General features: G+C 40.0%; 1 protein-coding gene across 1 annotated transcript; it reads left to right on the forward strand.

The window, feature by feature from the left end:
• The first annotated feature begins 17,990 nt into the window (after positions 1-17,990).
• Positions 17,991-25,400, forward strand: LOC148920809 (uncharacterized). The gene is made up of 2 exons (XM_089043678.1): positions 17,991-18,673; positions 24,977-25,400. Exons 1-2 carry the CDS (start codon positions 18,006-18,008, stop codon positions 25,053-25,055), a joined length of 747 nt encoding a protein of 248 aa, XP_088899804.1. The 5' UTR covers positions 17,991-18,005; the 3' UTR covers positions 25,056-25,400.
• The last annotated feature ends 692 nt before the right edge of the window (positions 25,401-26,092 follow it).

Raw genomic sequence — 26,092 nt, forward strand, 5'->3', positions numbered from 1 at the left:
ATGTGAAACTTTAGCCATTGAGTTTCACTAAAATATACACCAAATGACTCCTCCCACCATATTATGGTGTTCCCCAAGATTTGAACTCAATCCGATATCGATTGGTCCTTGAAATCGGATAATTCTAGTTCATACGGTGCTGGTTCGAATGAAGTGGATGGTATCTAGCATGGCTTTAGCCATTGGATTTCCTCAAAACCACCAAATGACTCCTCCATATGCGGTGTTCCCCAAGTTTTGAACTCAATCCGATGTGGATTGGTCAGAAATGTCGGATAATGGTTCGTTCGAAGCTCGTTCTGAAATGAGCTGGATGGTGTATCGCAAACTTTAGCCCTTGGATTTCACACTAAAAACCCAACAAATGACTCCTCCCACCATATTATGATGTTCCCCAAGTTTTGAACACAAACCGATATCGATTGGTCCTTGAAATCGGATAATTCTAGTTCATACGATGCTCGTTCCGAAATGAAGTGGATAGTGTATCGCATAGCTTTAGCCATTGGATTTCACTCAAAACCCACCAAATGACTCCTCCCGCCATATTATGGTGTTCCCCAAGTTTTGAACTCAATCCGATGTGGATTGGTCCGAAATCGGATAATTGGGTTCAATGCGAAGCCGTTACAAGAAATGAAGTGGATGATGTATCGCATAGCTTTGTATTGGACCGAAAACCCACCAAATGACTCCTCCACCATAATGGTGTTCCCAAGTTTCAAACACAATGTCAAATGCTCGATTGGTCCCTTGAAATGTCGGACAATTCGAGGTTAAATGCGAGCTCATTACGAAATGAAGTGGATGGTGCATCGCACAGCTTTGAACATGGATTTCACACAAAAAACCACAGGGCGATTACGAAATGAATTGGGATATATAAGCTTTAGTGTTGGTTTCACTTAAAATACACCAAATGACTCCTCCACCTATATATGGTGTTCCCAAGTTTTGACTCAATCCGTGTGATTGGTCCTTGAAATCGGATAATTGAGTTAAATCTGAAGCTGGATTACAAAAATGGTGGATGGTGTATCATAGCTTTAGCCATTGGATTCACACTAAAAACCCACCAAATGACTCCTCCCACCATATTATGGTGATCCCCAAGTTTAAATCAATCCGATATCGATTGGTCCTTGAAATCGGATAATTGGGGTTCCCTGAAGGCTCGATTGGGATAGTGAATGGTGTATCGGCTTTGCCATTAGATTTCACTAAAAATACACCAAATGACTCCTCCCACCATATTATGGTGTTCCCCAAGTTTTGAACTCAATCCGATATCGATTGGTCCTTGAAATCGGATAATTCTAGGATTTCATCGAGCTCGTTCACGAAATGAAGTGGATGGTGTATCGCATAGCTTTAGCCATTGGATTTCACTCAAAACCCACCAAATGACTCCTCCCACCATATTATGGTGTTCCCCAAATTTTGAACTCAATCCGATGTGGATTGGTCCTTGAAATCGGATAATTGAGGTTGTCGGCTGTGTTCAAAAATAAAGTGGATGATGTATCGTAGCTTTAGCCATTGGATTTCACTAAAAACCCACCAAATGACTCCTCCCACCATATAATGGTGTTCCCCAAGTTTTGAACACAATTCGATATCGATTGGTCCTTGAAATCGGATAATTCAGGTTCGTACGAAGCTCATTCTGAAATGAAGTGGATGGTGCATCGCATAGCTTTAGACATTGGATTTCACACAAAAAACCCACCAAATGACTCCTCCCACCATATTATGGTGTTCCCCAAGTTTTGAACACAATCCGATATCGATTGATCCTTGAAATCGGATAATTCAGGTTCGTTCGAAGCTCGTTCAGAAATGAATTGGATGATTTATAGCTTTGGCCATTGGATTTCACTTAAAATATGTTTGTGACTCCTCCACCATATTATGGTGTTCCCCAAGTTTTGAACTCAATCGATGCTCGATTGGTCCAGAAATCAGATAATTCGGGTTAAATGCAAACTCGATTACGAAATGAAGTGGATGAATGTATCGCATAGCTTTAGCCATGGATTCACTAAAACCCCTGCTCTCCTCCACCATATATAATGGTTGTTCCCCAAGATTTTGAACCAATTACGATATCGATGGTCCTTGAAATCGGATAATTCTGGTTAAATGCGAAGCTCGATACAAATGAAGTGGATGGTGTTCATAGCTTTAGACATTAGATTTCACAAAACCACAAATGACTCTCCCCGTAATATTATGGTGTTCCCAAGATTTGAGCACAATCAGTCTTCGATTGGTCCTGAAATCGGATAATGATTAAGTCTGAAACTCGTTAAAATGAAGTTGGATGATGTATAGCTTTGGCCATTGGATTTCACTTAAAATACACCAAATGACTCCTCCCACCATATTATGGTGTTCCCCAAGTTTTGAACTCAATCCGATATCGATTGGTCCTTGAAATCGGATAATTCAGGTTCGTACGAAGCTCGTTCTGAAATGAAGTGGATGGTATCGCATAGCTTTATTGGATTTCACATAAAACCATGAAGCCTCCTCTCACCATGTATGGTGATCCCCAGAGTTTTAAATCATTCCGATATCGATTGGTCCTTGAAATCGGATAATTGGGTTCTCTGGCTCGTTGAGATGAAGTGGATGGTGTATGGCGAAGCTTTAGCCATTAGATTTCACTAAAAATACACCCAATGATTCCTCCCAGCATATTATGGTGTTCCCCAAGATTTGAACTCAATCCGATATCGATTGGTCCTTGAAATCGGATAATTCTAGTTCATACGAAGCTCGTTCTGAAATGAAGTGGATAGTGTATCGCATAGCTTTAGCCATTGGATTTCACTCAAAACCCACCAAATGACTCCTCCCGCCATATTATGGGGTTCCCCAAGTTTTGAACTCAATCCGATGTGGATTGGTCCGAAATTGATAATTGAGTTCGTTCGAAGCTCGTTCTGAAATGAAGTGGATGGTGTATCGCAAAGCTTTAGCCATTGGATTTCACACTAAAAACCCACCAAATGACTCCTCCCACCATATTATGGTGTTCCCCAAGTTTTGAACACAAACCGATATCGATTGGTCCTTGAAATCAGATAATTCAGGTTCGTACGAAGCTCGTTCTGAAATGAAGTGGATGATGTATCGCATATCTTTAGCCATTGGATTTCACTAAAAACACACCAAATGACTCCTCCCACCATATTATGGTGTTCCCCAAGTTTTGAACTGTCCGAATATCGATGGTCCTGAAATCGGATAATTCAGTTCATCTGGCTTTCGTCCAGAAATGCGTGGATGGTGTATTGCCGCTTTAACCATTGGATTTCACTCAAAACCCGCAAAATGAACCCTCCCACCATATTATGATGTGCCCCAAGTTTTGGACTCAATCCGATATCGATTGCTCCTTAAATCAGATGACTGAGATTCAAGGTTCGTCTGAAGTTAGTTACGGAAATGAAGTGGATGGTGCTCTTACCTGACTTTAATATTTATATTTCACACAAAAACCCACCAAATGACTACACCACATTGTGGTTTCACCAAGTTTGAATACAATCCGATATCGATTGGTCCTTGAAATCGGATAATTGAGTTAAATCTGAACCCAGCTGCAAATAAGTGGATGGTGTATGGCATAGCTGCCATTGGATTTCACTAAAATAAACCAAATGACTCCTCCCGACATATTATAATGTTCCCCAAGTTTTGAGACAATCCGATGCTCGATTGGTCCTTGGAATCGGATAATTAGGTTAATCTGAAGAGCGTTAAAATGAAGTGGATGGTGTATCATAGCTTTAACCATTGGATTCCTCCAAAACCCCGCAAATGACTCCTCCCCTCATTGTGGTGTTCCCCAAGTTTTGAACACAATCCGATATCGATTGGTCCTTGAAATCGGATAATTCAGGTTCGTACAACACTTTCTGAAATGAAGTGGATGATGTATCGCATAGCTTTAGCCATTGGATTTCACTAAAAACCCACCAAATGACTCCTCCCACCATATAATGGTGTTCCCCAAGTTTTGAACACAATTCGATATCGATTGGTCCTTGAAATCGGATAATTCAGGTTCGTACGAAGGTCATTCTGAAATGAAGTGGATGGTGCATCGCATAGCTTTCGACATTGGATTTCACACAAAAACCCACCAAATGACTCCTCCCACCATATTATGGTGTTCCCTAAGTTTTGAACACAATCCGATATCGATTGGTCCTTGAAATCGGGTAATTCAGGTTCGTACGAAGCACGTTCTGAAATGAAGTGGATTGTGTATCGCATAGCTTAAACCATTGGATTTCACTCAAAACCCACCAAATGACTACTCCGACCACATTGTGGTGTTCCCCAAGTTTTGAACACAATCCAATATGGATTGGTCCTTGAAATAGGATAATTCAGGTTCGTACACAGCTCGTTCTGAAATGAAATGGATGATGTATCGCATAATTTATTGGATTTCACTAAAAACCCACCAAATGACTCCTCCCACCATATAATGGTCTTCCCCAAGTTTTGAACACAATTCGATATCGATTGGCCCTTGATATCGGATAATTGATTAAATGCAGCTCATTAAGAAATGAAGTGGATGGGGCATCGCATAACTTTAGACATTGGATTTCACGCTAAAACCCACCAAATGACTCCCACCATATTATGGTGTTCCCCAAGTTTGAAAACAATCCGATGTCCGATTGGTCTTGCGTCGGATAATTGAGTTGTCTGAAGCACGTTACGAGAAGTGGATGGTGTATAAAGCTTTAGCCATTGGATTTCACACAAAACCCCACCAAATAACTCCTCCCACCATATTATGGTGTTCCCCAAGTTTTGAACACAATTCGACATCGATTGGTCCTTGAAATCGGATAATTGAGGTTCTTCTGAAGCTCATTCGAAATGAAGTGGATGGTGCATCGCAGCTTTGACATTGGATTCCACAAAACCACCAAATGACTCCTCCCACCATATTATTGTGTTCCTAAGTTTTGAACAATCAATATCGATTGGTCCTTGAAATCGGATAATCAGTTGTCTGAGAAATCGTTCTGAAATAAGTGGATGATGTATCGCATAGCTTTAGCCATTGGATTTCACTAAAAATACACCAAATGACTCCTCCCAACATATTATGGTGTTCCCCAAGTTTTGAACTCAATCCGATTGATTGGTCTGAAATCGGATAATTCTAGTTCATACGAAGCTCGTTCTGAAATGAAGTGGATGGTGTATTGCATAGCTTTAGCCATTGGATTTCACTCAAAACCCACCAAATGACTCCTCCCACCATATTATGGTGTTCCCCAAGTTTTGAACTCAATCCGATGTGGATTGGTCCTTGAAATCGGATAATTCAGGTTCGTACGAACCTCGTTCTGAAATGAAGTGGATGATGTATCGCATAGCTTTAGCCATTGGATTTCACTAAAAACCCACCAAATGACTCCTCCCACCATATATATGGTGTTCCCCAAGTTTTGAACACAATTCGATATCGATTGGTCCTTGAAATCGGATAATTCAGGTTCGTACGAAGCTCATTCTGAAATGAAGTGGATGGTGCATCGCATAGCTTTAGACATTGGATTTCACACAAAAACCCACCAAATGACTCCTCCCACCATATTATGGTGTTCCCCAAGTTTTGAACACAATCCGACATCGATTGGTCCTTGTCGGATAATCGAGTTAAATGCGAAGCTGCTTCGGAAATGAAGTGGATGATGTATCGCATAGTTTAGCCATTGGATTTGACTTAAAATACACCAAATGACTCCTCCCACCATATTATGGTGTTCCCCAAGTTAAGAACTCAGTCCGATATCGATTGGTCCTTGAAATCGGGTAATCCGAGTTAAATACGCGGTGGTTCGAAATGAAGTGGATGGTGTGTCGCATAGCTTTAGCCATTGGATTTCACACTAAAAACCCACCAAATGACATCCCCAAGTTTTAAAGTCAATCCGATATCGATTGGTCTTTGAAATCGGATAATTCAGGTTCCTACGAAGCTCGTTCTGAGATGAAGTGGATGGTGTATGGCAAAGCGTTAGCCATTAGATTTCACTAAAAATACACCAAATGACTCCTCCCAGCATATTATGGTGTTCCCCAAGTTTTGAACTCAATCCGATATCGATTGGTCCTTGAAATCGGATAATTCTAGTTCATACGAAGCTCGTTCTGAAATGAAGTGGATAGTGTATCGCATAGCTTTAGCCATTGGATTTCACTCAAAATCCACCAAATGACTCCTCCCGCCATATTATGGTGTTCCCCAAGTTTTGAACTCAATCCGATGTGTATTGGTCCTTGAAATTGAATAATTCAGGTTCGTTCGAAGCTCGTTCTGAAATGAAATGGATGGTGTATCGCAAAGCTTTAGCCATTGGATTTCACAATAAAAACCCACCAAATGACTCCTCCCACCATATTATGGTGTTCCCCAAGTTTTGAACACAAACCGATATCGATTGGTCCTTGAAATCGGATAATTCAGGTTTGTACGAAGCTCGTTCTGAAATGAAGTGGATGATGTATCGCATATCTTTACCCATTGGATTTCACTAAAAACCCACCAAGTGACTCCTCCCACCATATTATGGTGTTCCCCAAGTTTTGAACTCAATCCGATATCGATTGGTCCTTGACATCGGATAATTCAGTTTCGTACGAAGCTCGTTCTGAAATGAAGTGGATGGTGTATGGCATAGCTTTAGCCATTGGATTTCACTAAAAATAGACCAAATGACTCCTCCCAGCATATTATGCTGTTCCCCAAGTTTTGAACTCAATCCGATATCGATTGGTCCTTGAAATTGGATAATTCAGGTTCGTACGAAGCACATTCTGAAATGAAGTGGATGGTGTATTGCATAGCTTTAGCCATTGGATTTCACTCAAAACCCTCCAAATGACTCCTCCGACCACATTGTGGTGTTTCCCAAGTTTTGAACACAATCCGATACGGATTGGTCCTTGAAATGAATAATTCAAGTTGAATGACTCGTTACGAAATGAAGTGGATGATGTATCGCATAGCTTTAGCCATTGGATTTCACTAAAAACCCACCAAATAACTCCTCCCACCATATAATGGTGTTCCCCAAGTTTTGAACACAATTCGATATCGATTGGTCCTTGAAATCGGATAATTGAGTTAAATCTGAGCTCATTAAAATGAAGTGGATGGTGCATCGCCTAGCTTTAGACATTGGATTTCACACAAAAACCCACCAAATGACTCCTCCCACCATATTATGGTGTTCCCCAAGTTTTAAACACAATCCGATATCGATTGGACCTTGAAATCGGATAATTCAGTTAAATCTGGCTCGTTCAGAAATGAAGTGGATGATGTATCGCATAGCTCTAGCCATTGGATTTCACTTAAAATACACCAAATGACTCCTCCCACCATATTATGGTGTTCCCCAAGTTATGAACTCAATCCGATATCGATTGGTCCTTGAAATCAGATAATTCGGGTTCGTAAGAAGCTCGTTCTGAAATGAAGTGGATGGTGTATCGCATAGCTTTAACCATTGGATTTCACACTAAAAACCCACCAAATGACTCTTCCCACCATATTATGGTGATCCCCAAGTTTTAAAGTCAATCCGATATCGATTGGTCCTTGAAATCGGATAATTCACGTTCCTACGAAGTCGTTACAAATGAACGGATGGTGTATGGCAAAGCTTTAGCCATTGGATTTCACTAAAAAGGCACCAAATGACTCCTCCCAGCATATTGTGGCGTTCCCCAAGTTTTGAACTCAGTCCGATATCGATTGGTCCTTGAAATCGGATAATTCTAGTTCATAAGAAGCTCGTTCTGAAATGAAGTGGATGGTGTATCGCATAGCTTTAGCCATTGGATTTCACTCAAAACCCACCAAATGACTCCTCCCACCATATTATGGTGTTCCCCAAGTTTTGAACTCAATCCGATGTGCATTGGTCCTTGAAATCGAATAATTCAGGTTCGTTCGAAGCTCGTTACAAATGAAATGGATGGTGTGTATCATAAGCTTTAGCCATTGGATTTCACACTAAAAACCCACCAAATGACTCCTCCCACCATATAATTTTGTTCCCCAAGTTTTGAACACACTCGATATCGATTGGTCCTTGAAATCGGATAAGTGGATTGTCTGAAGCTCATTCAAATGAAGATGCATAAGGAAATGTGCATGAGTGCTTTTAGACATTGGATTTCACATAAAAACCCACCAAATGACTCCTCCCACCATATTATGGTGTTCCCCAAGTTTTGAACACAATCCGATACCAATTGGTAATTGAAATCGGATAATTCAGGTTCGTACGAAGCTCGTTCTAAAATGAAGTGGATGATGTATCGCATAGCTTTAGCCATTGGATTTCACTAAAACCCACCAAATGACTCCTCCCACCATATTATGGTGTTCCCCAAGTTTTGAACTCAATCCGATATCCATTGGTCGTTGAAATCGGATAATTCGGGTTCGTACGAAGCTCGTTCTGAAATAAAGTGGATGGTGTATCTCAAAGCTTTAGCCATTGGATTTCACACTAAAAACCCACCAAATGACTGCTCCCACCATATTATGATGTTCCGCAAGTTTTGAACTCAATCCGATATCGATTGGTCCTTAGAATCGTAGAATTCAGGTTTGCACGAAGCTCATTCTGAAATGAAGTGGATGGTGTATCGCATAGCATTAGCCATTGGATTTCACACCAAAAACATTCCATATGACTCCTCCCACCATATTATGGTGTTCTCCAAGTTTTGAACACAATTCGATATCGATTGGTCCTTGAAATCGGATAATTTAAGTTCGTACGAAGCTCATTCTGAAATGAAGTGGATGGTGTATGGCATAGCTTTAGCCATTGGATTTCACTAAAAATAGACCAAATGACTCCTCCCAGCATATTATAGTGTTCCCCAAGTTTTGAACTCAATCCGATATCGATTGGTCCTTGAAATCGGATAATTCAGGTTCGTACGAAGCACGTTCTGAAATGAAGTGGATGATGTATCGCATAGCTTTAGCCATTGGATTTCACTTAAAATACACCAAATGACTCCTCCCAGCATATTGTGGCGTTCCCAAGTTTTGAACTCATCGATCTCGATTGGTCCTTGAAATCGGATAATTCAGTTCATAAGAAGCTCGTTCTGAAATGAAGTGGATGGTGTATCGCATAGCTTTAGCCATTGGATTTCACTCAAAACCCACCAAATGACTCCTCCCACCATATTATGGCGTTCCCCAAGTTTTGAACTTAGTCCGATATCGATTGGTCCTTGAAATCGGATAATTAAGTTCATAAGAAGCTGGGCAAAAATAAGTGGATGGTGTATCGCATAGCTTTAGCCATTGGATTTCACTGAAAACCCACCAAATGAATCCTCCCACCATATTATGGTGTTCCCCAAGTTTTGAACTCAATCCGATGTGCATTGGTCCTTGAAATCGAATAATTCAGGTTCGTTCGGAGCTCGTTCTGAAATGAAATGGATGGTGTATCGCAAAGCTTTAGCCATTGGATTTCACACTAAAAACCACCAAATGACTCCTCCCACCATATTATGGTGTCTCCCAAGTTTTGAACACAAAAGCATATGGATTGTTCCTTGAAATCGGATAATTGGAGGTTAAATCTCGTTACATTGAAATGTAAATGGATGATGTATCGCATAGCTTTAGCCATTGGATTTCACTAAAAACCCACCAAATGACTCCTCCCACCATATTATGATGTTCCCCAAGTTTTGAACTAAATCCGATATCGATTGGTCCTTGAAATCGGATAATTCAGGTTCGTACGAACTGGCTCGTTACGAAATGAAGTGGATGGTGTATGGCATAGCTTTAGCCATTGGATTTCACTAAAAATAGACCAAATGACTCCTCCCAGCATATTATAGTGTTCCCCAAGTTTTGAACTCAATCCGATATCGATTGGTCCTTGAAATCGGATGAGTTCAGGTTCGTACGAAGCACGTTCTGAAATTAAGTGGATGGTGTATCGCATAGCTTTAGCCATTGGATTTCACTGAAAACCCACCAAATGACTCCTCCGACCACATTGTGGTGTTCCCCAGTTTTGACACAATTCGATGCTCGATTGGTCCTTGAAACCTTAGGATAGTTCGGGTTAAATACGAAGCTCGTTACTGAAATGAAGTGGATGATGTATCACATAGCTTTAGCCACTGGATTTCACTAAAAACCCACCAAATGACTCCTCCCACCATATAATGGTGTTCCCCAAGTTTTGAACACAATTCGATGCTCAATCGATTAGTCCTTAGAAATCGGATAATTGAGGTTAAATCTGAGCTCATTACGAAATGAAGTGCATGGTGTGTTGCATAGCTTTAGACATTGGATTTCACCAAAAACCCACCAAATGACTCCTCCCACCATATTATGGTGTTCCCCAAGTTTTGAACACAATCCGATACCAATTGGTCCTTGAAATCGGATAATTGAGTTAAATGCGAAGCTCGTTACAAATGAAGTGGATGATGTATCGCATAGCTTTAGCCATTGGATTTCACTAAAAACCACCAAATGACTCCTCCCACCATATTATAGGTGTTCCCAAGTTTTGAACTCAATCCGATATCGATTGGTGCGTTGAAATCGGATAATTCAGGTTCGTACGAAGCTCGTTCAAATGATGTGGATGGTGTATCGCAAAGCTTTAGCCATTGGATTTCACACTAAAAACCCACCAAATGACTCCTCCCACCATATTATGATGTTCCCCAAGTTTTGAACTCAATCCCATATCGATTGGTCCTTGGAATCGTAGAATTCAGGTTCGCACGAAGCTTATTCTGAAATGAAGTGGATGGTGTATCGCATAGCTTTAGCCATTGGATTTCACACCAAAAACCTTCCATATGACTCCTCCCACCATATTATGGTGTTCCCCAAGTTTTGAACACAATCCGATATCGATTGGTCCTTGAAATCGGATCATTCAGAGTTGTACAAGCTCGTTCGGAAATGAAGTGGATGGTGTATGGCATAGCTTTAGCCATTGGATTTCACTAAAAATAGACCAAATGACTCCTCCCAGCATATTATAGTGTTCCCCAAGTTTTGAACTCAATCCGATATCGATTGGTCCTTGAAATCGGATAATTCAGGTTACGTCACGTTAAAAAGAAGTGGATGGTGTATCGCATAGCTTTAGCCATTGGATTTCACTGAAAACCCACCAAATGACTCCTCCGACCACATTGTGGTGTTCCCCAAGTTTTGAACACAATTCGATATCGATTGGTCCTTGAAATCGGATAGTTCGGGTTCGTGAAGCTCGTTCTGAAATGAAGTGGATGATGTATCACATAGCTTTAGCCACTGGATTTCACTAAAACCCACCAAATGACTCCTCCCACCATATAATGGTGTTCCCCAAGTTTTGAACACAATTGATATCGATTAGTCCTTGAAATCGGATAATTCAGTTCGTCGAAGCTCATTCTGAAATGAAGTGCATGGTGTGTTGCATAGCTTTAGGCGTTGGATTTCACACCAAAACCCACCAAATGACTCCTCCCACCATATTATGGTGTTCCCCAAGTTTTGAACACAATCCGATACCAATTGGTCCTTGAAATCGGATAATTCAGTTCGTCTGCTTCGTTCAAATGAAGTGGATGATGTATCGCATAGCTTTAGCCATTGATTTCACTAAAAACCCACCAAATGACTCCTCCCACCATATTATGGTGTTCCCGTTTTGAACTCAATCCGATATCGATTGGTCGTTGAAATCGGATAATTCGTGTTCGTAAATCTGGCTCGTTACAAATGAAGTGGATGGTGTATCGAAAAGCTTTAGCCACTGGATTTCACACTAAAAACCCACCAAATGACTCCTCCCACCATATTATGATGTTCCCCAAGTTTTGAACTCAATCCCATATCGATTGGTCCTTGGAATCGTAGAATTCAGGTTCGCAAGCTCATTCTGAAATGAAGTGGATGGTGTATCGCATAGCTTTAGCCATTGGATTTCACACAAAACCTTCCATATGACTCCTCCCACCATATTATGGTGTTCCCCAAGTTTTGAACACAATCCGATATCGATTGGTCCTTGAAATCGGATAATTCGGTTCGCACGAAGTTCGTTCTTAAATGAAGTGGATGATGTATCGCATAGCTTTAGCCATTGGATTACACTAAAAACCAACCAACTGACTCCTCCCACCATATTATGGTGTTCCCCAAGTTTTGAACTCAATCCGATATCGATTGGTCCTTGAAATCGGATAATTCAGGTTCGCAGAAGCTCGTTCTGAAATGAAGTGGATGGTGTGTCGCATAGCTTTAGCCTTTGGATTTCACTAAAAACCCACCAAATGATTCCTCCCACCATATTATGGTGTTCCCCAAGTTTTGGACTCATCGATATCGATTGGTCCTTGAAATCGGATAATTCAGTTAAATGGCTCGTTACGAAATGAAGTGGATGGTGTATTGCACAGCTTTAACCATTGGATTTCACTCAAAACACAACAAATGACCCCTCCCACCATATTATGATGTTCCCCAAGTTTTGGACTCAATCCGATATCGATTGGTCCTTGAAATCGACAATTAAGGTTAAATGAAATTGTTCGAAATGAAGTGGATGGTGTATTCCACAGCTTTAGCCATTTGATTTCACTCAAAACCCACCAAATGAATCCTCCCACCATATTATAGTGTTACCCAAGTTTTGGACTCAGTCTGATATCGATTGGTCCTTGAAATCGGACAACTCAAGTTTATACGAAGTTCGCTCAAAATGAAATGGATGGTGTATTGCACAACATTAGCCATTTGATTTCACTCAAAACCCACCAAATGACTCCTTCCACCATATTACGGTGTTCCTCAAGTTTTGGACTCAATCCGATATCGATTGGTCCTTGAAATCGGACAATTCAAGTTCATACGAAGTTCGTTCTGAAATGAAGTGGATGGTGTATTGCACAGCATTAGCCATTTGATTCCACTCAAAAACCCCCAAATGACTCCTCCCCTCATAATTTGATGTTCCCAAAGTTTTGGACTTAATCCAATATCGATTGGTCGTTGAAATCAGAAAATTCAGGTTCGTACGAAGTTCATTACAATTAATGTGGACGGTGTATTGCACATGCTTTAGCCATTTGATTTCACTCAAAACCCACCAAATGACTCATCCCACCATATTATGGTGTTACCAAGTTTTGGACTCATCTGATATCGATTGGTTCTTGAAATCGGACAATTCAAGTTTGTAAGTTCGTTACGGCTCGAACCGGCGGATGGTGTATTGCACAACATTAGCCGTTTGATTTCACTCAAAACCCCCAAATGACACCTTCCACCATATTACGGTGTTCTCCAACTTTTGGACTCAATCCGATATCGATTGGTCCTTGAAATCGGACAATTCAAGTTCGTCGAGTTCGTCTGAAATGAATTGGATGGTGTATTGCACAGCTTTAACCATTGGATTTCACTCAAAACCCACCAAATGATCCTACCCACCATATTATGAGGTTGCCCAAGTTTTGGACTCAATCCGATATCGATTGGTCCTTGAAATCGGACAATTGATTAAATGCAGTTAGTTCGAAATGAAGTGGATGTGATCGCATAGCTTTAGCCATTGGATTTCACTCAAAACCCACAAAATGAGTCCTCCCACCATGTTATGGTATTCCCAAGTTTTGAACTCAATCCGATATCGATTGGTCCTTGAAATCGGATAATTCAGTTCTGAGCCTCGTTCGAAATGAAGTGGATGGTGTATTGCACAGCTTTAACCATTGGATTTCACTCAAAACTCAACAAATGACCCCTCCCACCATATTATGATGTTCCAAAAGTTCTGGACTCAATCTGATATCGATTGCTCCTCGAAATCGAACAATTCAAGTTCGTACTAAGTTCGTTCAAATGAAGTGGATGGTGTATTGCATAGCTTTAGCCATTGGATTTCACTCAAAACCCACCAAACGACTCCTCCCACCATATTGCAGTTTTCCCAAGTTTTGTACTCAGTCCGATATGGATTCGTCCTGAAATCGGACAATTCAAGTTCATACGAAGTTCGCTTCAAATGAAGTGGATGGTGTATTGCATAGCTTTAGCCATTGGATTTCACTCAAAACCCACCAAATGACTCGTCCCACCATATTATGGTGTTTCCCAAGTTTTGAACTCAATCCGATATCGATTGGTACTTGAAATCGGACAATTCAAGTTCGTATGAAGTTCGATCTGAAACGAAGTGGATGGTGTATTGCATAGCTTTAGCCATTGGATTTCACTCAAAACCAACCAAATGACTCCTCCCGCCATATTATGATGTTCCCCAAGTTTTGGACTCAATTCGATATCGATTGGTCCTTGAAATCGGACAATTCAGGTTCGGACGAAGTTCGTTATGAAATGAAGTGGATGGTGTATTGCACAGCATTAGCGATTTGATTTCACTCAAGACTCACCAAATGACTCCTCCCACCATATTACGGTGTTCCCCAAGTTTTGGACTCAATCCGATATCGATTGGTCCTTGAAATCGGACAATTCAAGTTCGTACAAAGTTGCGTTCAAATGAAGTGGATGGTGTATTGCGCAGCATTACCCATTTGATTTCACTCAAAACCCACCAAATGATTCCTTCCACTGTATTACGGTGTTCCCAAGTTTTGACTCAATCCGATATCGATGGTCCTTGAAATCGGGCAATTCGAGTTAAAGAAGTCGTTCTGAAATGAAGTGGATGGTGTATCGCATAGCTTTACCCATTGCATTTCACTAAAAATACACCAAATGACTCCTCCCACCATATTATGGTGTTCCCCAAGTTTTGGACTCAATCCGATATCGATTGGTCCTTGAAATCGGACAATTCAAGTTCGTACAAAGTTCGCTGAAATGAAGTGGATGGTGTATGGCGCAGCATTAGCCATTTGATTTCACTCAAAACCCACCAAATGATTCCTTCCACCGTATTACGGTGTTCCCCAAGTTTTCGACTCAATCCGATATCGATGGTCCTTGAAATCAGGGCAATTCAGGTTCGAAGTTCGTTATGAAATGAAGTGGATGGTGTATCGCATAGCTTTACCCATTGCATTTCCTAAAAATACACCAAATGACTCCTCCCACCATATTATGGTGTTCCCCAAGTTTTGGACTCAATCCGATATCGATTGGTCCTTGAAATCGGACAATTCAAGTTCGTACGAAGTTCGTTCTGAAATGAAGTGGATGGTGTATTGCACAGCTTTAGCCATTTGATTTCACTCAAAACCCACCAAATGACTCCTTCCACCATATTACGGTGTTCCCCAAGTTTTGGACTCAATTCGATATCGATTGGTCCTTGAAATCGGGCAATTCAGGTTCGTACGAAGTTCCTTCTGAAATGAAGTGGATGGTGTATCGCATAGCTTTACCCATTGCATTTCACTAAAAATACACCAAATGACTCCTCCCACCATATTATGGTGTTCCCCAAGTTTTGGACTCAATCCGATATCGATTGGTCCTTGAAATCGGACAATTCAAGTTCGTACGAAGTTCGTTCTGAAATGAAGTGGATGGTGTATTGCACAGCATTAGCCATTTGATTTCACTCAAAACCCACCAAATGACTCCTTCCACCATATTACGGTGTTCCCCAAGTTTTGGACTCAATCCGATATCGATTGGTCCTCCAAATCGGCAATTCAGTTAAACGAAGTTCGTTCTGAAATGAAGTGGGTGGTGTATCGCATAGCTTTGGCCATTGGATTTCACTAAAAATACACCAAATGACTCCTCCCACCATATTATGGTGTTCCTCAAGTTTTGGACTCAATCCGATATCGATTGGTCCTTGAAATCGGACAATTCAAGTTCGTACGAAGTTCGTTCTGAAATGAAGTGGATGGTGTATAGCATAGCTTTACCCATTGCGTTTCACTAAAAATACACCAAATGACTCCTCCCACCATATTATGGTGTTCCCAAGTTTTGGACTCAATCCGATATCAATTGGTTCTTGAAATCGGACAATTCAAGTTCGTACGAAGTTCGTTCTGAAATGAAGTGGATGGTGTATTGTGATAGGAGCATATTTATGCGACTTTGCTATCTTATTTCTTTGCATTTTCTTAGTTAATTCCCATTTATTAGAGTGATTTAGCTTATTTTCGTACTATTGTAGGTCCAAATGGCAAGATTGGCAAGAAAGGGCATTTTGGAGCATTTTAGAGCAGTTTTGGACTTGGAATGGATAGCATATGCATGGGCCAAGATGGATGGATGTTTTTGAAGTTCGAATAGGCTAGGAATGTGCTAAAAAGATGGGGAAATTAATTCAAGAATCAGAAGTAAAAACCTAACTGATTTTATTTTATTTTACCTTATCCTAATCCTATTAGACCTAAATTCCAGCTGGAAAAGGGGATTAATTTCATATTAGGAAACCTAAAAACCCTAATTTCGTGGGTTTCTATTGGGCCCTATAATGCCTAAAGAAATCTGCCAAATAAAACCCTAATTTCGTGGGTTTCTGCTGGGCCCTTTTACCCTAGATCTACCACATATATAAAGGAGGGGTTGCCGCAGGAGAAGGGAGTTTTTGGTGCCATAGCAAGAAAGGAGAAAGGGAGAAGAAGAACTTGGTGCCGGAACCTGCTGCATCCATTGGGTTTTTGAGTTCTTCCCTTGATTAGTTCAAATGTTTATTCTAGATTGCTTTTCAATTATTATGAACATGTGTAACTGAATTTCTTCTTAGTTAGAGGTGAATTCGAAGCCATGGACATATGTTTTACATGAATTGATTACTTCCAGTTATGGTTTCATAAAGTATGAATGTGATTTACTTTTCTGTTTTATTGAGAACTTATTCTTGCATGTTTATTAAGGATGCATACTTAGTTTGTATGCAGGGATTTGATGCTAGAATATAAGGGAATTTCACCTAATCGTTATGAACTTATATTCATAAGTAGTAAAAGTCACTAGTCATGATTGCGTTAAGTAAATTCTTGGCGGAGTATCATGCTTTTCATAGTTACAATTGCCTTGTCAAGGCTTATGATTTTCATAGAACTTAATGATCTTTGATATGTATCTCTATCATGCTGTTCATATAGGAACTTGATAAGGATAATTTGATTGCGTCATTGAGTCCAATTCAATGAACTTAGGAAAATCTGAGAGTTAATTAGTGCATTCACAATTAATTTGGGGCTTTGTCATTCATACTTTATAGAAAGAGTAACTGGCGGAGATCGATTTGTGTGCATGTGTTCCATGTGTGAGAAGAATCCTCTAGCTATCCCTTAATCCATATTTCATTCACAACTTAGTTGTTTGCTTTGTCGTTTTACTTTATTCTAAATCATCCAATTTCCCCCCAATCATTGTTCCCTTAACTTAGTTTCCAATTTAATAAGTCTAATTTGTGTTGATTAGCATCCCTCCTAATCCCCGGAATAGAACGATCCCTACTTACTCGTACTACGATTGCATAAATTATAGGGTTTAATTTGTGCGTTAGTTATTTCTCACGCCAAATTTTGGCGCCGTTGCCGGGGATTAGCAAAATTGCTAATCTTCCTTTTGTTTTCGTTTTTCTTGTGTTTCTGATTTTGTTTTGTTTTGTTTTCTTTGTTTTAGGTACTAGTTTATGACTCGAAGTTCACACCCTGTTCATACGCACATATTGGACTTTGACGACGATTTCGAACGAACTTTGAGAAGGAAGAGAAGCAGCCAGAACTCAATCCCTCTAGTTCTAGTTCGAACACTGAATCTGCTGAAATGGACTTTGAAGAGGAACAAGACATGGCTGTAGACAATCGAACAATCAAGGAACTTTCAGCCTCGAGATTGGACACTGCAGTCCCTCTTTGCATTCAATACCCGGGCAGCTGCAGGTAAGACCGATGAGTTTGAATTGAAGTCAAGTTTGCTACATCACATTCCCAAATACCATGGGCTGTCCATGGAAGATCCAAACAAGCATTTGAAGGAATTTGAAGTAGTATGTTCAAGTATGACACCCATTAACGTGGATGGGAATATTTTGAAGATGAAAGCCTTCCCATTCTCTCTTATGGACAAGGCTAAAGATTGGCTCTATGAACTAGCACTTGGAACCGTCACTTCTTGGGAAAGTATGAAGAAAGCATTCTTAGAGAAATTCTTCCCAACTTCAAGAGTCATTCTTTTGAGGAAGAAAATTAGTGGAATTCAACAAGGCCCGGGAGAATCCTTTCCAGGGTACTATGAGCGTTTTAAGACGTTAGTTGCATCCTGCCCACAACATCAAATGAAGGAAGAGCTTTTAATTCAATATTTCTATGAAGGACTACTTCCACTGGAGAGACAAATGCTTGATGCTTCAGCGGGAGGTGCTTTGGTTGACAAAACACCAGTTGCTGCGAAGATCTTAATAGCAAACCGAGCTTTGAATGCACAACAATACGAAGGAGTTGGAGGGAGAGATCATACACGGCCAAGTCCGGTTAATGAGGTAAGTGCTATTTCGGAACTTCAATCTCAAATGGCTAATCTCTCTACTCTTATTTCGCAGGTTGTTGAAGGATCCAAAGTGCAAAGTACAGCCACTTGTAGCGTGTGCTCTATGCATGGACACCCCACTGATCAATGTCCTCAATTAATAGAGAATGGGGGATGGGAAAGTGCCAATGCCGTAGGTTATCAAGGCCAAAATCAACCTAGGTATGACCCGTTTTCAAACACCTACAATCCGGGCTGGAGAGATCATCCAAATTTGAAGTGGAGGGAGCCTCAACAACAACAAGGCGGATATAGACAGCCACCTCCAGGGCTCTATCAAAGGCCGTTCGCACCACCACAGCCTCAACCACAAACTGCCCAATCAAATTCAGGTTCGCCATTGGATAATGATCAAATGCTTAAAGTACTAACTTCTTTGACTCAGGGTTTACAAAATCAAGCCAAAGAGATGAGCGAAGTGAAGAAGCAAATTGGGCAGATGGCGGAGTTCATGGGACAGTTTAGAGAAGAAGGCAAACTACCTAGCTCAACCATTGTCAATCCAAAAGGAGGTTTTGAAACGGCTAAAGCTATCATCTTGAGGAGTGGTAAAGAGATTGAAACCAATCCCAAAATGTCCAAACAAAGCCCAAAAGAGAACGAAAAGCTGCTGCTCAAAGAGAAGGAGGTGGACAAAGCCACGGCAAGGGAGGAACAACCCTTGCTGCAGTCCCCCAAAGCTCCTACACAACCAAACTCAGGTAAGGTTGTTCCAAATTCAACTCATTCTAACCCTATCCCACCAAATGTGCCTTTCCCTCGCAGGTTTATGCAATCTAAGAAAGAAGAGAATGAAAAAGACATCTTAGAGACTTTCAGGAAGGTACAAGTCAATATCCCACTTCTTGACGCAATAAAGCAAGTTCCAAGATATGCTAAATTCTTGAAAGAGCTTTGTACAACAAGGAGGAGGATTTCAAACAAAGAAGTGGTAAGGGTAAGTGAGAATGTTTCCGCAGTTTTGCAACGAAAACTGCCACCTAAATGCAAAGATCCAGGTAGTTTCACAATCCCTTGTGTTATTGGTAACACCAAGTTTGAACATGCCATGTTAGATTTAGGTGCTTCCATTAATGTCATGCCATACTCTATTTATGCATCTATGAACTTAGGAGAGCTTAAAAATGATGGCGTTATAATTCAATTAGCCGATCGTTCTAATGCATATCCGAAAGGAGTTTTGGAAGATGTTTTGGTGCAGGTTAACCACTTGATATTTCCAGCAGATTTTTATGTGCTTGAGATGGAGGATTCGGCCCATTCTACACCATTGCCAATCTTACTTGGATGACCTTTTATGAAAACAGCCCAAACCAAGATCGATGTGTTCAAGGGGACGTTGACAATGGAATTTGATGGCAATATCATTGATTTCAATATTTCTGAAGCTATAAGGTACCCTATTGATGATCACTCCTGTTTCTCTATTGATGCATTTGATTCTTTGGTGCAGGAATATCTCGAATCCCTAGATATGGATGTCCTTGAAACCACCATTGTTCAGGGAATTGAACTCATCAAAAATGGGGCCGAACCTAATCATGAAGAAATTGGCGAGATGGTGGCTGCCCTTGAGTCACGCCACAATATGTTGGTAAGTCTCCAATCCCAATCCCAATTCCCGTTTCTACTAACAAGTTGTTACCTTCGGTGATTCAGGCACCCACTCTCGAGCTTAAACCGTTACCGAATCATTTGAAGTATGTCTTCTTGGGAGATAAAGAGACTTTGCCTGTCATAATCTCTTCATCACTCACGGCAGTGGAGGAGGAAAAACTAGTTCGGGTGTTGCAAGAGTACAAAACAGCTATTGGATGGACTTTAGCCGACATCAAGGGACTTAGTCCTACAACATGCATGCATCGCATACTTCTAGAGGAGGGGGCTAAACCAACTCGAGAGGCTCAACGCCGACTCAACCCTCCAATGATGGAAGTTGTGAAAAAGGAGATCATTAAGCTTCTTGATTGTGGGGTCATTTACCCAATTTCGGATAGTCGTTGGGTTTCACCGGTTCAAGTTGTACCAAAGAAATCAGGAGTCACTGTGGTAAAAAATGAAGAGAATGAACTTGTCCCCACTCGTATCCAAACAAGTTGGAGAGTTTGTATTGATTATAGGAAGCTCAACGCCACCACAAGGAAAGATCACTTCCCTTTGCCGTTCATTGATCAAATGCTTGAAAGGTTAGCTGGTCATTCTTTTTATTGCTTTCTTGATGGCTATTCGGGATATAATCAGATTGTTATAGCCCCAGATGACCAAGAAAAGACTACTTTTACTTGTCCGTTTGGTACTTTTGCTTATCGACGAATGCCATTTGGTTTATGTAATGCACCAGCCACCTTTCAAAGATGCATGGTAAGTATCTTTTCCGATTTCGTTGAGAAGATTATTGAGGTTTTCATGGATGATTTTAGTGTCTTTGGTGACTCTTTTGATGGCTGTTTAACTAATCTCACGTTGATATTAAAACGTTGCATTGAAACCAACCTTGTTTTAAATTGGGAAAAATGTCACTTCATGGTAAAACAAGGCATAGTTTTAGGACATATAGTTTCAGAAAAGGGAATTGAAGTTGATAAATCAAAAATAGGTCTTGTACGCCACTTACCCTCTCCCACTTCGGTGAGAGAGGTTCGTTCTTTCCTTGGACATGCAGGATTCTATAGACGTTTTATCAAAGATTTCTCGAAGATTTCAACACCCTTGTGCCGACTTCTACAAAAGGATGTGCCGTTTGTGTTTGATGACAAATGTGAGAAGGCGTTCAATCACCTCAAAGAATTGTTAACTTCGGCACCTATCATTGTTCCACCAGATTGGAGCCTTCCGTTTGAGCTTATGTGTGATGCTTCAGATTATGCTTTAGGGGCTGTTTTGGGACAACGGAAAGACAAGAAGCCACACGTCATCTACTACGCATCCCGAACCTTGAATGATGCTCAATTGAATTACTCCACCACTGAAAAAGAACTTCTTGCTGTTGTGTTTGCTTTAGATAAGTTTCGTTCTTATTTACTTGGTACTAAAGTTATAATTTACTCTGACCATGCAGCTTTGAAGTACTTACTCACAAAGAAAGAAGCCAAACCAAGGCTTATTCGCTGGATGCTTCTTCTTCAGGAGTTTGACGTGGAAATTAGGGACAAAAGAGGATGTGAAAATGTAGTGGCTGACCACTTGAGCCGTTTGGTACATGAAGAAGACCTTCTACCTATTCCAGAGGCATTCCCAGATGAACAATTGCTGACCATTGAGGTAAGTGAGCCATGGTATGCTGATATTGTGAATTATATTGTGTCTAAACAAGTTCCAAGCACCATAACTAGGCACCAACGCGATAAACTTAAAAAAATTGCACGGTTTTATGTGTGGGATGACCCTTATTTGTGGAAATATTGCCCTGATCAAATTATTCGTAGATGTGTGCATGATTCTGAGTTTAATTCAATCTTAACCTTCTGTCACACTTATGCATGTGGGGGTCACTTTGGTACACAACGCACAGCACTTAAGGTTTTAGAATGTGGATTTTATTGGCCTACTATCTTTAAGGATGCTAGAATTTTTTGTATGATTTGTGATCGTTGTCAAAGAACGGGCAATATAGGTGCAAAAGATCAAATGCCACAAACCCCTATCTTTTCTGTTGAGATTTTTGATGTTTGGGGTATTGATTTCATGGGCCCTTTTCCTTCTTCACATGGTTTTAATTATATCCTACTTGCTGTGGATTATGTTTCAAAATGGGTGGAAGCAAAAGCCACCCGTACCAATGATTCCAAAGTGGTTGCAGATTTTATTAAAACTAACATATTTGCAAGATTTGGAATGCCACGAGTACTTATAAGTGATGGGGGCTCTCACTTTTGTAATCGGACCATAGAGGCACTACTTAAGAAGTATAATGTCACGCATAAGGTTTCAACACCTTATCATCCCCAAACAAGTGGACAAGCCGAAGTTTCCAACCGGGAAATCAAGCAGATCTTGGAAAAGACAGTTGGACCAACTCGAAAGGATTGGAGCTTGCGTTTGAATGATGCATTGTGGGCATATCGTACTGCCTACAAAACACCAATTGGAATGTCTCCTTTTCGGCTCATTTATGGGAAACCATGCCATCTTCCAGTTGAGTTGGAGCATCGTGCACATTGGGCAGTCAAGACTTTCAACATGAACATTGATGCCGCTGGACTTCATAGGAAATTGCAATTGAATGAGCTTGAGGAAATTCGGACTGAAGCTTATGAGAACGCTCATATTTACAAGGAGAAAACAAAGGCTGTCCATGACAAGATGATTCGTAGTAAAACGTTTTCTGTGGGGCAGAAAGTGTTACTTTTCAACTCTCGCCTTCGTTTGTTTCCGGGTAAGTTGCGTTCTAAATGGATTGGTCCTTTTGTTGTTACTAATATTTTTCCCTATGGTGCAGTCCAAATTCAAAGTTTTAAGACGGGACATGAATTCAAAGTGAATGGACACCGTTTGAAGCCATACTATGAGTCTTTTGAGGAGCATGTAGTGGAGGATGTACCCCTCCATGCCATTGGCCCTAGTGAAGCTTAAAGGGAGGTACCGTCCGGCTGGAAGACGTTAAAGCAAGCGCTTCTTGGGAGGCAACCCATGTGTTCAAATAGAAAGACAACGGAATCTCCGGGCTCTACAACCAGATTTGCTCTCTTTTACTCTTCTCTTTATTATTTTTACTTTGCTATGATTGTCTTGTTTGCTAGTTGTCTCTCATTGCTTTCTTGTTTAAAGTTTTCTTTTGAAACATTGAGGACAATGTTTAGTTTAAGTGTGGGGGGGTAAACAGAGTGCTTTTCGTGATTTATTTTCAAAATTCACCACCTATTACTACTAATGTTGTTATTCACTGTTTTAAAAAGTGTTTTCGTGCTTTATTTAAAATTTAAAAAAAAAAAAAACTAAAAGAGTCAAGAGTCGTTTTTGTTGTTTGTTTGTGTCTTAGGGTACCTTCCAACACAATGATGAGGATTTGGTTTTTAATTGCATGACTTTTAAAGAAAGTTACAAACATGGGTGGAAGTCTGATATGCTCTTTGGTTAATACTTAGTTATAGTTGTCAATTACGAATTCACATGTAATCACACACCAAAAAAAAAAAAAGATCATCTGTTTTTGTAACATGCTGGAAGGAAGGAACTCAAACTAACGCTACAACCCTGAGAGACTTGAGCCTGTTCTTTGTTTGGAGAGTTATTAATCTTGATATTCTTGTTTTCTAAAGTCGTTGCATGATCTCATTATTTCTTTGCTTGGTTGCTACTTAGAATGCTTTTTCATCTCTTTAGTTCCAAATACTAGAACTCATGCCCGTTCCATTCAAAGCATCAAATTGATTGCGTAACAAATAACAAGATGAAGTTGTTTAGTTACCATCAGAGCCAAAAAGCCTTATCCCTTGCATATGCATTGTAGGTTTAACCCTTTTGAAGCCTTATTTAGCTTATTTTCTTTGTTAGCTTGCATTATCCCTACCAAGCCTAGTATAAGAATATCCATACCCTTGTTCTTAAAGAATAGTCAAGCATGACTTGTTGGGAATTCCTTTTGATTTACGATTTGCAGAAAAAAAAAAAAAAAAACAAGTGTGGGGGAAGGATTTGTTCCTTTGGATTAGTGTTGTTCAAAAAAAAAAAAAAAAAAAAAAAAAAGGAGAAAAAGAAGAAGAAGGGATATGTGAATCTGACCCTAAAGTTGTATAAATCTCCCATTTGTGCTAAAAATTGGGTGCTGCAATCACAAGTTGAATTCCAAGTGTTGATTTCATTGCTCTGTTTACTATTACTTTAAGAACCTTTGTTTATCCTCAACCTTTCTTTGTTAGCCAATACCTTAGCCCCAATACAACCCTTAGACTTCTATCTTGATTGTTATGTGTTTCAATATGTGGAGTTTGAAATTGGTATGAGCTTATGGAATCCCTGGTTCTCGCTTCTAAGTAGTAGCATTCTGTTCATGAGATCATATACACGTTCGTATTAATAATTCCAGAAAGTGCTTTCTTTGTTATAACATATGTGAGTGCTAGTCTACACATTTTTCTCACATATACTTAGTATAGGGAGTGTAGTCAGAAAATCTGTGTGAAAATAGAGAGTATATCGGGTGAGGAATTGAGTGAATTCTCTAAGGCATGTTACCACTTTCAAATGTTGTTTTAATTGATTAAATGTGAGCTAGTGAGTGTTTACTGTGATTAAGTATGAGCTCGAGGGTAAGGATAGCTCAAATCTGTGTGAGTAGTGATTTTTAACATGTCATGTTTCATTGGAAATCCCTGAGGCAATTGTTGGAAGGTTTAGGTTTTGTTTTGTTTTCTTTGTTCTGCTAGGGACTAGCAGAAGCTAAGTGTGGGGGAATTTGATAGGAGCATATTTATGCGACTTTGCTATCTTATTTCTTTGCATTTACTTAGTTAATTCCCATTTATTAGAGTGATTTAGCTTATTTTCGTACTATTGTAGGTCCAAATGGCAAGATTGGCAAGAAAGGGCATTTTGGAGCATTTTAGAGCAGTTTTGGACTTGGAATGGATAGCATATGCATGGGCCAAGATGGATGGACGTTTTTGAAGTTCGAATAGGCTAGGAATGTGCTAAAAAGATGGGGAAATTAATTCAAGAATCAGCTTCTGGGAAGTAAAAACCCTAACTGATTTTATTTTATTTTACCTTATCCTAATCCTATTCGACCTAAATTCCAGCTGGAAAAGGGGGGGATTAATTTCATATTAGGAAACCTAAAACCCTAATTTCGTGGGTTTCTATTGGGCCCTATAATGCCTAAAGAAATCTGCCAAATAAAACCCTAATTTCGTGGGTTTCTGCTGGGCCCTTTACCCTAGATCTACCACATATATAAAGGAGGGGTTGCCGCAGGAGAAGGGAGTTTTTGGTGCCATAGCAAGAAAGGAGAAAGGGAGAAGAAGAACTTGGTGCCGGAACCTGCTGCATCCATTGGGTTTTTCAGAGTTCTTCCCTTGATTAGTTCAAATGTTTATTCTAGATTGCTTTTCAATTATTATGAACATGTGTAACTGAATTTCTTCTTAGTTAGAGGTGAATTCGAAGCCATGGACATATGCTTTACATGAATTGATTACTTCCAGTTATGGTTTCATAAAGTATGAATGTGATTTACTTTTCTGTTTTATTGAGAACTTATTCTTGCATGTTTATTAAGGATGCATACTTAGTTTGTATGCAGGGATTTGATGCTAGAATATAAGGGAATTTCACCTAATCGTTATGAACTTATATTCATAAGTAGTAAAAGTCACTAGTCATGATTGCGTTAAGTAAATTCTTGGCAGGAGTATCATGCTTTTCATAGTTACAATTGCCTTGTCAAGGCTTATGATTTTCATAGAACTTAATGATCTTTGATATGTATCTCTATCATCTGTTCATACAGGAACTTGATAAGGATAATTTGATTGCGTCTGAGTCCAATTCAATGAACTTAGGAAAATCTGA

This window comes from Prunus mume, linkage group LG1 (assembly GCF_029339155.1).
Source record: "Prunus mume cultivar Tortuosa linkage group LG1, ASM2933915v1, whole genome shotgun sequence".
Lineage (NCBI taxonomy): Eukaryota > Viridiplantae > Streptophyta > Magnoliopsida > Rosales > Rosaceae > Prunus > Prunus mume.

Coding starts and splice junctions, on each gene's coding strand:
- LOC148920809 (XM_089043678.1), top strand. CDS start 18,006: ATGGAAGATCCAAACAAGCATTTGAAGGAATTTGAAGTAGTATGTTCA. Junction 18,674..24,976: donor GGACACCCCACTGATCAATG/TCCTCAATTAAT, acceptor AGTGTGGGGGAA/TTTGATAGGAGCATATTTAT.